General features: G+C 51.8%; 1 protein-coding gene across 3 annotated transcripts in view; it reads left to right on the top strand.

Moving 5' to 3' along the window:
- Positions 1-18,146, top strand: part of TJP3 (tight junction protein 3) — a 40,007-nt gene that overhangs the window by 3,336 nt on the left and 18,525 nt on the right. The window contains exons 1-6 of one of the 3 annotated variants that reach the window (XM_067557248.1): positions 8,503-8,710; positions 13,116-13,172; positions 13,660-13,784; positions 14,528-14,630; positions 16,232-16,754; positions 17,313-17,416. In XM_067557248.1, coding sequence (XP_067413349.1) covers positions 8,693-8,710; positions 13,116-13,172; positions 13,660-13,784; positions 14,528-14,630; positions 16,232-16,754; positions 17,313-17,416 — 930 coding nt within the window. In that variant the 5' untranslated portion in view covers positions 8,503-8,692. Of the gene's footprint in view, positions 1-8,502; positions 8,711-11,127; positions 11,296-13,115; positions 13,173-13,659; positions 13,785-14,527; positions 14,631-16,231; positions 16,755-17,312; positions 17,417-18,146 lie in introns of those variants that run through there. The other 2 variants (XM_067557260.1, XM_067557256.1) reach the window with 2 other exon arrangements.

Genomic DNA, 18,146 nt, shown 5'->3' with positions numbered 1-18,146 from the left:
CTTCCCTGTGCGTGTCTGCACTGTGCATCTCTCCCAGGACAGTCATGCCGTCACACACAAGGTGATGGTTAGTCCAGCAGGGATCTTGCACTGTGGAAATAAAAGATCTGCTGAAGAGTAGCAACCAAGAGTAGCTGGTTGCCCTAAGAAGTGTGGCCCCACAGAACATCGAACATCGTGGGATGTGCCCACTGATAAAAGTAGGGGGAAAGCTGGCTTCGTGGCTAACACATCCAACTGGATGATCTAGGTTCCAGCTCTGGGCCTGCCATAACCCCTGTTGTGAAATCTGGGGAGGGGGGGAGTCCCTGCTGTGTGCCTCAGTTTCCTTGTCTGTAAAATGGGAATAAAAACAATGGCTTACTTCAAAAGGGCTTAATGAGGCTCAGTGTATTATTACTTGTAAAGTGCTATGAGAGCTGTGGAATGGAATGCACGAACAACAGCGAGGTGACACACACTGTGCTCTGCATCACTGCCTGTCCTGATCCCCCTTGTACAGATGGGGAAATGAGCACCGAGAGCGAGAGCAGCTTGACCAAGGTCATGCAGCGAGTCAGCAGTGGAGAACCCAGACCCCCTAGAAGGGCAAAATAATACATTACCATTGTTAGGGTGGAGAGACTCTGTAAGGGGGGGGGGGGGGGGTCCGAAAAGGAGATCTTAAGGTCCCTCCCCCAAGAACATCCTGATGAAGCATGGCTTAAGTATGGGGCTGCCGCCTTAGTGGAATAGTTTTTGTTGTTGTATGTATTCCAGCAACTGTGTTTTGTATCTTGCATGCATCCCCAACCTGTGGACAGAGCATTTAAGCAGCTGGAAACTGAAGCTAAACAAATTCAGTGATGGAGATTAACCACTGGAACAGTTACCAAGGTTCATGGTGGATGCTCCATCACTGAGAACGTTTAAACCAAGATTGGATATTTTTCTCCCTAGGAATTATTGTGGGGCAGTTCTCTGGCCTGTGTTATACAGGAGGTCAGACTAGATGATCACAACGGTCCCTTCTGGCCAGAGATTCTATGAAAAGTCCTTGAAGCAAACAGGGCATCATGTCTTGGTGGCAGAGACTAGACTAGAAATGAAACACTTCTGTGTCGGGCCTGGAGAGGAAATTCACCGGGCTCCCTGGAAATGAAGTGTCTGAGATCCTCCTCACTGCACCACAAATCCATGCTTCCCCGGCACTGAAGCTTCCAGGTGGTGGCCACATCATGAAAGTTGATAAAGATTGTGCAGTGGACACCACTCAGAACAGAGGCAGGGACTCCAGATGATTGTTAAACTATCCATAACAGACACAGGACTGACTCCTGTAGGAATAATTGGAGTCCTTTTTGGTTCATCCTTCTGTTGACCTGTTTGGCCGTGTTTCTCGCCTTGACACCTGTGAGTGATTGGGCGCACATCTCATCCACGGCTCTTCTCCCAGGAACCTGCCGGTGGATTTTCATGCGGGCAATGAGAACCATCTTGTTTGTTAGTTTGTAATTTTGTATTAATTTTTCCAAATACAACAATATACCAAAATACCAGATTCATCATGATACAAAAATAAAGTGGGTTAGGATAAAGGAAGGGAAAGTGGCATATCTATCTTCAGGGTTTATGTTAATCATAGACCTCTTAAAAAGTCAACCCAAATTGCTTTGAGTTTTTTCGAGTATTCCCTTTCTGTAAAATGCCAGTTGTTCGTCAGCTGTACCACTGAGCCAGGCATCAGTATTTGGTGAAGATCGACTTTTTTCATTTTTTTTCAGGATTAACTTTTTAGCAACCAAAACTGCACATTGGAACCATGCTGCTTTATTATCAGGTCATCTCTGGGTATCAGGAATAGATCCAAGAATTAAACTTAAGGGAGTGGGCTCTAATTTAACATCCAATATCCAATCGGTCCCTTGACCCACCTCAGACCTGAAATTCTTGATACAGGGGCACTCCCAAAACATGTGAGCTAACATAGCGCCAAGGGAGTTACATTTCCAACAGTGGGCAGCATTTATGAGGCCCATTATCATTAGCCTACGTGGGGACTAGTATATTGGAAAAAATGTCTTTTGGTGAATAAGCTGTAGTCTCAGGCGTACAGTTGCTTTTTAAACATTAGATAAAATTGTATTCTGTTCGCTCAGGGATTAGTTGTGTATCCAATTTCTGTCCCCAGCAACTCTTAAATTAGCAATCTAAAATTATAAAAGCATACCACTGTCTGAAAATCCAGGATGTTGCCTTCAAACTAATAAACATTCTGGAGATCTCAGTGCATTTGGTCCAAAGACATTTGTAAGGCTTGGTCTACACTTACCTTGGCGATTCGGCGGCAGTCGACGGGAGATACGCAAAGAACTTGCATAACTCCCGTTGACTTCTGAGCTTCTCTTCTGCATGCCATCTTCACTGCACTGCACCGACGGGAACCACGTTCCCATCGACGCAGCGCTACGCCGCTTGTGGGGGTGGATTAACAGCGTCGACTTCTGGATCGACTGAGTGGGTCTTCACTGACTGTTCAGTCGATCCAGAGTTGCCGCCGTCATTGTAGACATAGCCTAAGTAACTGCTTTAACTGGAGAGACTTCCATGCTCCAAAGCAGGGCAAGCCAAATTGTTGCTGAAGATCTGCACATGGTTTGCATTTATCATTGTCAATTAGCTGTGACCGCAGTCAGCATTCCTGTGTCCATCCAATCCCTGCACATCAAAGTTTTGCCACCGATTTTAAGGATAAGAGTGCTCCATTTGGACCAGCTGGACATGGAAAAATGGGTGGAAGCAGCACTTTTTAGCCAAGTTTGACCATGCTGGCCCCACAAATGTTATTGTGCGAGTTCTGGAACAATCAAGATTTCTCTGGAAAGTGGTATGTACCTTTTGTATTAACCAGTCGATTTACTTCTCTATGTTTTACCCCAAACCACACGCCAATAGAGAGGAGCAACGCCTGTACTAGATATTTAGAAGGGCTTTGATGTTCCATGTAGACAGGACTGCTTGTCAGTCCAACCACTTGTGCCCATCGCCAACAGGATGAAGGTTCTCCCAGTCTCTTCGCAGAGAATTGCATCGTGGATAGTGTAGTAAGAAGTGAGAGTTTACGGCCTGCAACCTAGCAGAACTGGCTAAGGCATAAGGCCTAAGTGGGAAAAGCCAAGTTAACAGAAATCAGGCTGTGAACTTACGACCTGACTGAAATTGGCACGGAGAAAATGCTGATACTGCAACCACATATATTTACAAAATATTACTAATGTCAAAATATTATTAGAAATTAAATAGTAAATGCAGAAGATACCAAGACATCCTAACACCAAAGAGATAACAAGGGCAACCTGACTCCCTTAAATGACACTTGGATGGATAGAAATGTCTGATAGGGTGAGAAATGGAGTTGTTTTGCCCAAATCGTCCAATTTACAGTAAAGAGTGGTATTGGAATACGTCAAGAGAGTGGCAACTAGCTACGTCTAAGGGGGCAGAATGAAATTGTCTGTAACCATGTATAAAAAAGGGTGTCAGAGGGAACGACTGTCCGGCCTAGGGGATAACGGAAAGTCCTGCCGTTGGGCCGCGTCCATTGCAATGCTGCATTCATATGTGAAGCAGACCCGTAGATACTCTGTAGGTCACTTCTCATTGTGCCTCAAGTGCAATAAAATCTGGCCCGGGTGCCTTCATTGCTCAGCTAATCCGTGGTCGTGTCGATTCATTCGACCGTGAGCACTGTCTTGGCTATCTGCAGAGCTAAGACAGCACCTACACGGGGACAGACGCACGCAGCCTACACTGACCAACAGTAACAACTGACAACAGAGAGCCTCCTGTAATCATCTATGTTATGACCTGGCTAGCGTTTCCCGGCTGAGCAAAGAAGTTGCACATTCGACAGGATCGCAAGCGGCCTCAGCAGCATTTCTTGTGCAAAGCCCTAACCAGGATATTTGTAGAGCAGCAACCTGGTCTTCAGTCCACACCTTCGCATCCCATTTTGCCATCACTCAGCACGCTAGAGACCATGGTAAATTTGGGCGAGTTGTACACCAGTCTGTGTACACAAACTCCATCCCTCCTCCCCCTGACTCCTGAGTCACCAAGCTTGGAATGCACATGTGCAATCAGTCAAAGACAAACCGATTGCTAACCTCCTGTAGCTGTTCTTGGAGATATGCTGCACACGTCCATTCCACGACCTCCCCACCCCAGTACTCTGCATCAGAGTTGCCCAGAAAGAAGGAACTGAGGAGGCTCTGGGTCAGCTGGACCCTTTCCACTCGTGCACAGTGGTATGCGATGACAGGGTGCTTGAGCCACCCCGGAGGGTGCCACTGAGGAATACATTTCCCAGTGACTGTGCAAGAGGTTCTGTGCACACCCAAGAGTGGAACAGACACATGCAACACATCCTGAAGATCAAGTTACAGAAGGTTAGTGATCGTTTTATATAATTTTGGGGTGTATTAACAGGAGTGTCGTAGGTAAGACCTGGGAGGTAATTGTCTCACCCTACTGGGCATTGGCAAGGTGTCAGCTGATAAGTGTTCAAAAGATTGGACAAATAGAAGTCCAGGCTAAAAGTTAGAAAGATGAAGAAAGATTAAAAAACTGAGTATGTTTAGATGATAAGTGTTCAAATTAATGTTAGTTCTCCATGTCCACTGAAGTTAGGACAAGAAGTACTGGGCTTAATCTGCAACAGGGGAGATCTAGGTTTGATATTAAGAACTTTCTAACTGTAAGGACCGTTAAGTATTGAAATAAGCGTCCAAGGGAGGTTGTGGAATCCCCATCACTGGCGGGTGCAAGAAAAGATTGAACAAACCCTGGTCAGGGATAGTCAGAGAAGGAGGCTGGACTTGATGGCATCTCCAGGTCCCTTTCAGCCCGACATTTCTGTGACTGTGTGATGCAGGGCAAGCCTACCACACTGTACACAGACACTGGTGGCAATTTAAGGTGGAATGGGTAACCTGTGCTCTGGCACTTCTGAACGTCTGAGTGCTTGACTTCGCAGCTTTAATGTTCTCTTACTGTAGCTGTTCGGATGTGGCACAGCATACTACTTCACTTCTTGCTTTGTAATATTCTTTTTTGATGTAAACCAGCTGCCACGTTCCACCCAAGAACTGGTTGCATTTTAGTTATGCCAATGGCACCTATCACCTGGGTATCTAAGCCATTTGTTTGTGTGTGTCCATTTCCTGCACATGTGTAGTTTATGAAGGACACTATCTAAATGTCAAGTATTACTGCTATTGTTGTTGTTTTGTAATATCAATCTTTTATTGGAAACCTCTAGGTACCAAGAAAAGCCTTAAAATGGCTGTATTTGTGGATCTAGCTGAGGGGGAAATCTTCCCTCAAGTTTCCAAAGCTCCTTAAATACTGTTATCCCTTTTTGACCTGAGTGGCTGGTCCAAGTTTGGGGCCCTTGGGATGTTCCAGTTGGGAACAGAAATTTAACAGTGAGGATAATTAATCCCTGGAAGAATTTACCAAGGGTTGGGATGGATTGTCCAGCACTGACAATTTTTAAGTCAAGATTAGATATTTTTTCTCAAATACCTGTTCTGGGAATTCTCTTGGGGCAGTTCTCTGGTCTGTGTTATACAGGAGGTCAGTCTACATGATCACAGTGGTCACTGCTGCCCTTGAAATCTAGGACACCGCTGATTGCCTGGTATCTTCTTTAATGCAATCTGGTTTGTTTACAAGCAATGTACTGAGTCCTGCTTCTCCAAATGCGGGAGGAACCAAAGGCAAAAAGGAGCAGTTTCTTAACTTGCGGCCCCAACCCTCTTTAGCTCTTTACCCTCTGTGAGCTGGTACTTCCCTGGTTCCTTTCTCTGGTTATGCACATGTGAGCTGGTGGGCGGTGCTCATGGCCCAAGTACCGCCTGGGGAGCCGTGGGCACGGATTCAAGGCCCGTGATCCCCTCACAGGGGTTTAGGGATGAACATCCCCTAGGGTTAGGGGTTTCTTGCACCTTCCTCTGAAGCATCCAGCTCTGACCCTTTTCAGAGAGAGGCCGCTGGATAAGCAGGGGAGTGGGTCATGTCTAGGAGCTGGAGCTTTCTTAGGGAATGTCTGCGTAGCAATGTGAGCCTGGGATCCAGCCAAACCAACCTTGCGTCCACGCTGCAGATGTGCTGACCTAGGGCTCGGTGCTAGGCTCCCAAGACCCTGCAGGGCTGGAGGGCCCAAGCCTGTTTCAAGCTGGAATCTAGAGTCCGTCTGAGTCCTATTGCTTTCGTGTGTGCACGTGGTCCTGGCTTGACTCAGGTCCCGGAAGTCCTCCAGATGGATCCCAGAGGAGCAGCGCTGCGGGCAGCCAGCAGCGCCATTACCAGCTGGCCGAGCGCGCTGCCTGCTCCTGCTCCTCTTGCGGCAGTGGTGGCTCCTGATCCAGCTCCTCCTCACTGCTGCACAGAGCAAGGCTGACAGGTGGGAGACGGCTCCTGAACCCTGGGATTTTGGGGGTCATACCTCCCCTGGCTGTGCTGTGCTGAGCCAGGAGCCATCCCGCTCCCTGCAGGGCAGCACTTGGTCACCTCTCTGGCCCTTGCTCCTGTCCCACCCCCGCCGTCCCTGGGGCTGCCAGTGCAGGGGTGCCCGGGCTATGTGCGCTGTCAGGGTGCCAAGTGGGAGCCAGCCCCAAAACTTCCCCGCAGCCTCCCAGGGTTCCCTTATCCCTGCCTCCTGGAGTGTGGCAGGGCAGGGATAAGCGATCCTGGGGGGTGCTGGAACACACTGCACTCCCAGCCCTGTGTGTGTGAGTGTGAGCTCTGAGAGAGAGAATCTAAAACAACGTGTGTGTGTGTGTGTGTGTGTGTGTGTGTGTGTGGGCGAGAACAAACACATGACAGATGTTAGTCACATTGCTTGTGGTGATGAGCGTGGCGGCATAAGAACCTACAGAGCACAGAATGTGTTAGGCTGGTTCCCTTTTCACTCTGTGCTGGCCTTGGGGTTGTTTGCAATCCTGTGCTCAATGCTAGGATTCTCCTATTGCCTTTTCCAAAGGTAAATATTTTGTTGCAAAGTTTCAACACCATGCAAAGCAAAGAGCAGCTTACTGCTAACAGAGGCAAAAGCCCAAATCCCTGCCCTGCTCTCAGCATGCGGTGAACAAGGCGTTGGGCATGTGTCGCTGAACGTAGGCTGTCCAGCGATGCTGCACAGTAGACAGAGGAATCGTGCAAGGGCCCTGCAGCCCTCAGCCTGCCCCGGAAAATCACAACCAGCTCTGTTCCTTCTGCATCCTGCACTCTTTTGATCTGCTAAAGAGTGAGATAAAGGAACACCGCAGGAGACTACAGGAGAGGTGAGAGCTAATCTGGAGGCTCCCAAACTGCAGTCTGTGGAGAGGTCCCACGGAACTGGCTTCTCCATGTTTCCAGCTGCTAAAATGCATCAACAAACCCTAAATATCTGGGATACTTTCCAGGTTGCTGTCATTTGCCACAGGGATGTGAAGGGAACGCATGTGGAATGACCGCATGCTCATGACTGGCGAGACAGATGGCTATTCATTAGGAGGGGCGGTGTCCACCAGCCAGTCTCTCAGGATGTGGTCTCTGCTGTGAAATGTGTGAAGATGCAACGTGCGCATCCACACAGCCCGCCTCACCAGAAGGATACTGAGGCTTTGTGCTTGTAAATCTCCCTTCAGCTGGGACGTCACAGTTACGAGTTAACGAGCATGAATTTAATCCTGGCCATGCCTCGGGGGGGGGTATAGCAGAAGGATTAAGTTCCCCTTATACAAATGGGGAAACTGAGGCACAGAGGCTGCGATGACTTGCCCAAAGCAGTGCAGAGTCAGTGCCTGAAGAAGGAACCCAGTAGTCCTGGGCATGGGTTCACTGGCCCGAGTGATCCCGAATCCAGTTAGCACCAAGAACAATGGTAGGAAGGCTCCGGGCTGGGCTTGTTCTGCCCACTCCGGAGCCCGGGCTGCGCTGGCTTCACTAGCTGGATTCAAGCCAGCTTGGGTAGGCAAAGCAGGGCCCAGCTTTTGCTGTGCGGACGAACCCTCCGTCACCTTGTTTTACCACAAGCACCTGTTCCCTCTCAGAACCCTGGAGTCCTAGCACCTTGTTCTCAGCTTTGATCTCATCTAGTGCAAATATATTTTACAGTGACTGAACCACTCTCTAGTAGATCCGTCATTAATTTGATAGCGTGGTGGCAAAAGCATTCTTTGCCTGGCGTTCCCCTTGGGCTCTAGCTGGAATCTGTTTCAGAAGCTCTTACCTGTTGTTCCCTGCCTGAACCTAACCTCCTGCAGATCTCTCTAGACAGCCCTGTGTCCCTGGGCCAGCTGCCTATAAACTCCGGCCTGGATTCTTGTGCCAAATGAGAATGAAGTGCGGCAGGAGCCTGGCTGGGACGCAGGTCAGCTGGCTACCTGCAGAGCACCTGAGCGCAAGTCAGCCTGGTCTCTTGCAATAGGTGTGTCCCACACCTGGCTGTGTCAGCAAGAGGTGGGGCTGAGAACAGGGGAGGAGGCGTCGCGCTGGGAGAAGGAAGAGCTGATCGTAAAGGGCCTGAACTTTGTAGCCGACCACAGAATCTCTCGGCCTCTGTGCACCTGCTCCGCGTAGATCGTCTCTCTTGCTCCCCAGATTAATGTGAGCTAGGGCCAGCCCTGCCCATGGGAGCAGCGGGCAGCCTGGGGCTTGGTGGAACATGGCTGTAAGATTTCAGGCAAGTCTCTTTCCCCAGCAGGTGCCGTGTGCGTTTGGCGAAAGTAGTTTTGCATGTGCTGTGGGGGGAAGGGAGGCAGGGAAACGAGCTGAAGGGAGAAAAGGCGTTTATCTTGCTCCAGTTCCCCAACACCCTGTTCAAACGACCGTAACTCCAGGCTAAGAAAACAACCTCCTCCAAGGGGAGGGGGAGGCAGAGCCTCGGGAACTCTCCCGAACAGAAGGATTTGGTTCTTTGCTCTCAGATCTTCGCCGTGCTCAGCGCTGTCACTCGCTCTGACTGCATGCGACTGTCATGTGGGTGAAAGGACCCAGGCTGACGGCCCTGGAGAACGCGGCGCACAGAACGGGTATGACCCAGCAGTAGGACAAGTGTCCCTTTACGCACTGCCCCAGCCCTGGGTCTCAGCCCTGACCTAGCAGGGGAGTTCAGCCTCCATGGCCCATTCCGTTCTGAGCGCCCGGGCCAAGCCTGACCACCAGGCATCGGTTGGGAGGGGTTTGTGCTGTGCTTATTCTTCCTTGAGGAACGGGATTGAGACCTGCCAAACTCATTTCATGTAGGGCCTCACAGCCCATGGCAGCAGTGTTTGTGCCCTACCCGCCTGGCTGAGATCTGAACCAGCAACAAATTTCAAGAGGGAAGGGGTTGCCAATACCCCGATGATTCCGTGGAGAGTTTGCTGACAGCCCACCCTGCGCCCATTAAAGTCCGTGGCAAAGCCCCCTTTGACCTCGCTAGCACAGGACTGCCTTTGTGCCTGGGCGGCCTGGAGCTGCTCTCTTGGCAGATATGCTCTGCACTGGTACGCACTGTCCCATCGCTCTGCGCACTGTAACCTGCAAATGTTGATTTTCAGTCATAACCGGAGTCCTTGGGTGGTGGATTTTGCTTTCTTGTCGCATCGTGTTAACGGCTTTGATGCTCCAGCTGTTTGAAATTCTGTGCCGGGTGGGATGTTTTTTTCTGGTGAACTTAAGGAGTCCAGCTGGTGCCTAATTTCCCCTGCAGCTGCAGATGGAAGACTAGGCTAGCGATGGGCGTGAATTAGAATGCCCTCAAACTTTGGGAGTATTTTAAATACGGATCTGAAATCTGTGGCTTACTCCCTTCTCTAATTGTACCCTGCAATGCAGCAACTGCTGGGCCTTGTCTGTTTCTCTATTAACCATTCTAACTCTGGAGAGGGAAGCAAGATGATCCAGGCCTGGGAGTCACTGGTTTGATCAGTCTCTGCAGCTTGTGGATTTCAAACCCTCCCTCTAGCTACTAGAGTCTTTTTGTCTGACTGTCTTTTTGGCTGTTCCCTTCTTTAGACATCTGGATGTCTTTCCTGCTCAGGATTCCTCCTCTGGTATCTCTTGGCAGGACACTTTCAGCTGAGGGCGGGTCAGACCAGCTGATCTGCTTGGCTTGGAGGGTTGTTTATGGGTGTTTTTCTCAACACTGATAAGGGCTTTCGGGCCTGAGGCTCCACTCTTATTCTGCTGGTGTGTGGGTGTAATTCCACCGACTCGGTGCTGGAGCAGCATCAGGGCCTGGGTGTTTCTGTGGGAGCCGGTGAAAACTGCCGTGTGACCTGAGCAGCCCAAGGTGGTGATGTTGGTGCTCGGGGTTGATTCTTCTGGAAGCCGGCTGTTGTTTCTTTCATGGCAGTGCTGGGGAAGGGGCGATGGTGGAGTGAGGCTGGTGCCTGCTGTTCAAAGCCTGCGGCTAAGGAGGAGTAGGCGGGAAGGTCTGTAGACTTTCCACCTCTCCAGAGGCGACTGTAAATGCTCAGGGTTGTGGGGCCGGTGGCAGCTGGAGCCTTAGCACAACATGAGACCATTTCCCACATAGCTCTGCCACCGTAACCCCTCTCAGTCCTGCCCTGCCCCCTGCTCTTCTGGTCTCTAGCCTCCTGCCAGTCCTACCCTTACAGGGGTATGGTCTGGGTTATTGGAGTCATCTCTGATCCTTTTCTACCTCTCCTAAACCAGGCTGTCCATCAAGATCTGAACTGCAGAGTATTTTAGTTGGTCCTGGGTACTATAGTTTTGAGACAGCAGGTGTCTAATAACGACCGTGGAGTAGGGACCTGCTCTTTCAGGATCCAGCATGGAGACCACGCAGGCATCTACTTTGACCTTTCTTGGATCACAGACTGCATGGTGCTTAATTGCACATGAGAGCGCGGGGGAGCAGGGCCTAGGATCTGGGACCCAAGTTCTGTTCTTGGCTCTGTCATGCCATGTGCTCTGTACCTTAGTTTTCCCAGCTGTAAGCTGGTGATATTAGTATTATTATTGCTGAACTCTGCTGGGAAACTGCTGTATAAACACTTATTAGATGTTGTTAGATGTTAAACTGTAGGTTGTTAAATGCTATGCAAGTGCTTATTATGTGGCAGTGTCCTTTGATAGAGAAACATCCCAGTAGGAGCTGTCAGCTGTTCTTGCATATTGGCAGACCTGTAGATAAACATGATTCTCTCCCCTAATTTGAATAGATACGTTAAAATCCTGGACCCGTGTGTAACCTCACTGACTCTGTCTGGTGCAGTCTGACCCCAGCAGGCCAAGGAGGAGGTCTTGGGAACCTGAACGGTGAGGTTCATAGCAGGCAGAGTTTCTAAACTCTGGTTGTTAGAAGAACTGCAAGCGCAGCATTTATGGGTCTTTTCTGTCTTTGACTCCCAATCTGTCTCTCTCCCTGGAAGGCAGGTGTTGAATTTTGGTTGCAAACCCCTGTGCTGCCAATAGGATGTGTGTTGTAGATGATTGCGTGTGAACCCCCGGAGCTGAAAGGCTAGTGCGGTGACTCACCTGTCACTGCCTGACCCACTTCAGGCTCCGACGCTGCTGCTTCCACTTGAGCTGGGCTCAGTTGTGGGGTGCGGCTGCCTCTTCTCGGGCATCTGGCAGCCGATTGACACAAGACAAGCTCTTGCCTCTGGCCTGGCCAAGGGCTGAGTGCCCCAGGGGGCTGCAGGTTGTGTGCACTGCTTTCTCGCCCCGCCAGCCTCACCTGCCTCCTCCAGGAGCTCAGCTCGCTGGGTTGGAGTGTTTAAGGGATTTGGTAGGAACCCGAAGAGGAGGAGTGAGGGGGGATAGCAGGGAGGGGCACCCGCTGTGTCCTCAGCGAGCTCCAGTCGCTGGCATTGCTTCCTTGGCAGTGGCACAGCTTAATTCTCAAGCACCCACGTGAATTGTTTGGCGCTATGAACCACGCAGGCTTCTGCTTCTGCCTGTTCTGGGATCACTGGGCCTGGCTCTGTCGCTCCATGAGCTCTGGGATTAGTCACATCTCTGCTCTGCACCTCAGCCTCCTCACCCGGGAACTGGGGATGTTCACATTAGTATTGAACTCTCTGCGTGGACAAAGCGGAGATAATGCTCACTGTCTGGTGTCTTTTGACAGGCAGATATCCAGCAGGAACTGTCAGATGGCCTGGCATGTTGGCGGATTTGTAGATTTGATCCCACTCCCTGGTTTAAATAGATACGTTGAAATCATGGGCCCGTGTGTAACCTCGCTGACTGTATCTGGTGCAGCTGCTGGCTTTGGGGAGGCAATGTTGCTTGTTTCGCAATAAGGGGATGTGGCCCTGGTGGAATTTGCTGGTCTTTTCCCTCCTTCTCCTTCAGCTTCTTTCCCCACTCCTGCTGCTCCCCTCTGATGGAGAATCCAAATTTGCAGGGCTCATATCCTGAGACTTTCTCAGCACGTGTCATCCACAATGCAGACTAAAGTAGGCCCTTTCGAACAGACGCGTTGTGATAGTGGGTTCCAGAGATTAATAAAGAGCCTTTCTCCCTAACCGCTTGAAAAATGAATAAACCTTCCTAATACCCTGTTGATGTAGATGGGTATAATCCCTGTTTTTATAGTTGGGGAAACTGAGGCACAGGTGAATGAAGTGATTTTTATGGTGCCACAGTCCACTAACCCTGAGGCTCTGGCTGTAACATTACACACACTGCCCCTCTGGCTTCATCTGATCTCATTGCATTCAGATGACCCTGCTGTTGACTTGCTTGTTCGTTCTCCCACCTCTGTCTGCTGAGAGTTGGCTGTCTGTCTGTAGAGCACTTAGCCCCAGTGACCTGAACACGCCCTGAATGGGAGATGCTCCCTCTGCATCTGCAGAGGAAAGTCCATTATTTAAAGGCTGGGTTTGGGGGGGAGGAAGAAATGGGAGCCTGCCCTCGCCATGGCCAATTACCTCTTTGGGGAAAAAAGCATCAGCTTGTTTCTTTGCAGCTACAAGTGATTTTTAGTATGCGCAGATCTGGGGGTCTGGAGAAGTGACGGGAGCGAATTGGCCATGCCTCCCCCTTCTCTGGAGACAGGGGCAACGATCTGATTTTGTTAATTGACCGTCCTTTTTCTCTTCCCCCTCCTTATCCCCCGCCGGGGCTCCCAGGTTACAGACATGGAGGAGATGGTCATCTGGGAGCAGCACACGGTGACACTGAGCAAGGTGAGCTGTCCCCATTCCTTCGCTCGGTCGCTGCGCTGGCTCCGTCCGGGAGGGTGGGCGTCTGGGCTTTAATTGTGGGTGCCTGCAATTCAGTCCAGGCCTCCGGAATGGGGCCTCCTCCCTTCTGGCATGACTGGGCTCCCAGCCGCGGAGGACGCCCCCCTGAAGGCCAGCTGGTGGTTCCGGTGTTCGCTGGGTTGTTTCAGTGCCAGCTGTCAGGGGACCCTAGAAGCGTATGGCTGGTACCAAGACATCTCCCAGCAACATGAGCTTCCTTGCGGTGCAGTGCCAGCTGGATCCCGCCGTGTGAGCCCCTTCATGGCGGCGACGCAGCTGCGACTGCTCTGCCGGGGGAGCTGCTTCATAGCAGTGCCTTGAGTGCTGCTTAGCCGCCACTAAGTCCTGCCTGCCCGCCCCCTTCCATCTGCAGCCGGCACTGTCTGTGCAGAGCCTAATCTTGTGTGTGTGTGTGTGTCTGTCGCACTAGGACCCTCGAAGGGGCTTTGGCCTCGCCATCTCAGGAGGCAGGGACCGTCCCAGTGGCGTGGCTGGAGACCCCTCTATCATCGTCTCAGATGTGGTGCCTGGGGGACCAGCAGACGGCAGGCTCCAGTGAGTGGCAAATGGGGCTTGGAGGATTCACTGAGGAAAAACCATGTGAGCAGAGATAGGATCCCAACTTCCCCAAGGCCTGGGGTGTCCTGGATCCGGGTCCCCGTCTCCCCAGGAGAGGAAGCAACACTTCAATCGCTTGCTAATCTGCAGCTAGGAGTTGCTGTTGTCGTCTCTGTTTTACAGATGGGGAAACTGAGGCACGGAGAAGGGGCGTGATTGGCTGACGGTCACAGAGGGAGTCAGTTAGAACCTGGCAGCTCCTGGCTCCCAGTCATATACTCAGAACATGCCTGGTGGGGGCTGGGAGGCAGGTCTGCTGGGGTCACTAGTGTGGGAGGAAGGGGAGTTAGCGGTCCATGCTGCAGTAACTCCCTGAGGGGCTCTGCCTTCCCAGCTGCTGGCTCCTGACCTGGTGGAGGCAGATTGGGTGGTGGAATTGGGGAAGGAACAGGATGGGGTGGGAGGGTGCAGATTGGAGGATGGGGGCTGAGGAGCTGGGAGGGATTCCTGCCCTCTCTGGGGTGGGACCTGGCTTTGGGGAGATGCAGATGAACGTGCCCGCCTCAGTAGAATTTCCCGGGGTGACGTCTGGGTTAGACAGTCTCGACAGGCTGAGAGGCTGCTCCTAGCCACTCTGGAGCCTTATCGCGCTCTCCCCAATCTCAGCTCTCTGTGGCCCTGTGCCCTGCCGAGCTGAGCATTGGCAAAGGATCTGCCTCACCCGAGTCTTTCCTTTCCAGGATGAGAGATCACATTGTGATGGTGAATGGCCTTTCCCTGGAGAACGTGTCCTCTTCCTTCGCCATCCAGACGCTCAAAACCTGTGGCAAGTTAGCCAACATCGTAAGCGTCCTGCCTGGGAGGGGCTGACTTGGCTTAGGTGGGAGAAGAGGCAACGGGGGGTCCAGCATAAAGCCTTGATGTGGGGCAGATTTTCTCACCCGGGTGTTCCACGTGTTTGTCCTTAAGCTAAACGCAGCTCCCATGGGACTGGCTTCAACTGCCTTGCAGAGTTAATGCCAGTGATAACAGGTGTGTGGCCCCGTCCCCACACGCAACCCTTAACTGGAGTGTGATGTGCTACTAACTCCAGCTGTCCAGCCTGGCAGCGGGTGTAAGCTAAAGCTTGAAACAGCACAGGCTAATGCTGCAGTGAGCACATCTTGTCAGCTCTGCAGTGTGGACGCAGGCTCCAGAGTTGCCAGTCCTCCAGTGCCTTCCCACAATTCCCCCCATGTGCTTGGGAAAACAAACAAGTTCTCCAACAAGTCAGTGAGAGAAGATTCATAGAGCTGGTCGGTGAAGCAGTTACTGAAGTGCAAAGAACTATGGGAGATGCCCCCAGAAGTCTTAGTGTGGACACAGCAGCTGGAGTGCAACTTTACTGTGTGGCCATCTCACACACGCGAGGAACAACTCAAGTTAACTCCGTGGTGCAGGTGTGCCCTAAATAAGCGGGGTCCCATCCACTTACGTCAAGGCTGAATTTGGGTCCCCCTTCTCCCAAGCATAGGTAAAATTGCAGCAGTATTTTTGATTAAAGCTGGATTTTCAAACCTCTCTAAAAATCTATGTATGTAATTCGATCTGAAAATAGGTACATCAGTCCAGGGCCTGGCCCAGAATTTGTAATATGAAACTGGGAACCCTGGACCAAATTACCCCAAAATATAGACTGCCCCCAAAAATGACCAGTTAAAATTTTAGCTTCTAACCAGGAGTTCCTGGCTCCAAGTCCTGTGCTTGTTTCTGTGTTGGCAGAGCGGGGGGCCTCTATAAGGTTGATCGCCCTCCTATATCATGCCCTACTGAATGGGCCCTACTGGGCAAAGTGGATCTGGGAGCTGTGTTGTTGCTATCCTGGAGCTCATAGACTCTAAGGTCAGAAGCTGCACTGCTCTGAATGGATGAGACTCTGCCTCAAAGAGCTCTTAAGCTAAAGGCCCTTCTTGTCCGGGGCAGCCCGGCATAGAACAAACCGTGTGGTGTGCAGTCACTGTGCCCGGAGCACTTCACAGCACAGGTGGGCCCCTGGGTAGTTTTTAAGGATGACTCTAGACCAACCTGACTCGAGAGGCTGCTCCAAAGGCATGAGTTGGCAGGGAGCAAGGCACAAAGTCAGGAGGGGGTGAAGGAGACTAAGGACATGATTGGTCAAAGAGCAGAGGAGGGAAGGGGTGAGGGGAGGGTGGAGCTGTGTCAGGAGGCCTGCAATAAATCGTTGCACTGATGGGACTGGACACACGTTGCTCTGGCTGCTTGTTCTTCCAAGAACAAATGGGGCCTTGGGCAAACAACCTCCTGTCTCTCTGCCGTGCTTTCCCCAGCTGTAAATGGGGATATTGACACACTCCTCCCTCTGGGAAGCAATTTGGGAAGGGCTGTTTGTGTCCAGCCGAGTACGTGCTCTTTGCCAGCCAATTCTTCTTCCTTCCCACCTGCAGACAGTGAAGAGACCCAGGAAAATTCAGCTTCCTGTAACCACAACCAGCCAGCCAACCAGCCAGCCACTGGCCAGCAACTCTTTGCACTCTCCCCACGCCGGCCGATACGATTCGGATGAGTATGGGTACCAGGGAGACGAGTCGCCGCCGCGGAGCGTAGGGAAAGGGCACGGGTACGACGGTCACAGCAGGAGACAGCCGCAGGATGACGTGGATCACAGCAGAGGCTACGATGGAGATTCCTCCAGCGAGAGGAGTTCCGGTCGCTATCGGGACAACGGCGATCGTCGAAGGCCGACCTCTCGAGGCAGGAGGCGGAGTCAAGATGGCAGCTACAGGAGGCGGAGCCAAGACAGTGGCTCTGAAGGTCGGAGTGACCATAGACAACGCTCCACCAATGGCTACGGCCACCAAGAGGACACCAATGGGCTTGCTCTCGTGTCCGGGTTCAAGAGGCTGCCGCCCCAGGAGGTACCAATGAAACCCATCCGGGCGGTTCTGGTGAAGCGGAAGGAGGGCGAAGGTAAGAGGCAGCTTCTCCCTTCTCTCCCCACCCACCCCCCAGTGTGACTGAACCAGCCTCTCCCCATAACCAGCGGTTCCTCATTGCATAGTCGGGGGGGGGCTGCCAGACCTGTCGGGGGCCCAGAACAGGATGAGCTTGAGGGCTCAGGAATGAAGGGCCTTTACCAGCCGCGAGGCTGAGCCCTGGTGCATATGTCCTATGGGTTGTTGCCATCACTGCTTTACCCCAGAGGGGATGCCCGGGGAGGTGGATTAGGAGGGAATAGCTTCACTTCTCCTCGCCCTGGGTCTGTGGCCACATTGCGCTGAGTTAACAAAATCAGTTTAGAAACCGATCCAGTTAAATGGGTGCAGTTTCGGTACGCGCACCAGGCCTGGGCGACTGGCGTTTCTGACCTGGCTAACGCTACAGCTGGAGCCATGAGGGGAGGGCAAGGGTTCTCACTGGGCGCTGTGGGCTCATGGCGAGGACCTGGCTTCCTGAAACCAGATCTGGTATTTCTCTGGTTCCACTCCCTGATCCTCACTTGCCTCTCCTCTCTCTCCTGGAGCGCAGAATACGGCTTGAAGCTGGGAAGCCAGATCTTTATCAAACACATAACGGAGACAGGCTTGGCTGCCAAGGACAGCTTGCTGCAGGAGGGGGACCTCATTTTAAAGGTATGCAGAGGTCTGGAAGGATCGGTACATTGATCAGCTTGTGCCTGATGCTAGTTTTCAGTGCAGGACATGATGCTGTCTGTGGGCCACGCGGTCGAGGGACTCTCGGGAGCTGTCTGCACTAGGAAGATGAGGCTGTTTCGATAACAGGTGTCAAACTATTTCTGCTGTCCCCGGAATGGCTTTGAAACATCCGCCCTGCTGGTGCAGACAGGGAGACTCTCTTCAACGTCACTGGAAAAGGGCTGTTTTGTCACTCACCAAAGGAACCTGTCTTGCCTGGTGCCGACGTGACCGTACAGCTGACGGGAGGCACAGCAGAAACGCCTCTCCAATCTGGGTGGGAATTGGGCATTGCCACCACGTGGTTCAATGGACCAATATTAAAAAACAAAGTGGAAGAAGCCAGTCCAAGCGAATAGTGCCCCCCCCCAGCCTTAGGAAATACTGTGTGAACCACGTACAGACACACCCACAGCTAGAGAAAAGAAGAGTGATGGGGGATCTGATAACAGTCTGGAGAGATACTAAGGGCTGCTAGAGAGAGGACGGTGATCCATTTGTTCTCTGTGTCCAGTGACGGTAGGACAAGAAGTAATGGGCTTAATCTGCAGGAAAGGAGATTTATGGTAAATATTAGGAAAAACTGTCACTCTCGGGGGGCGGGGTGAAGCTCTAGAACAGGCTTCCCAGGGAGGTTGTGGGATTCCCATCACTGGAGGATTGAAGG

Source organism: Emydura macquarii, unplaced genomic scaffold, assembly GCF_026122565.2.
Source record: "Emydura macquarii macquarii isolate MOO-44397 ecotype Brisbane River unplaced genomic scaffold, CSIRO-AGI_Emac_v2 contig_306, whole genome shotgun sequence".
Lineage (NCBI taxonomy): Eukaryota > Metazoa > Chordata > Testudines > Chelidae > Emydura > Emydura macquarii.
The sequence above is the reverse complement of the archived record's forward strand: the minus strand, read 5'-3'. Positions and strand labels throughout refer to the sequence as shown.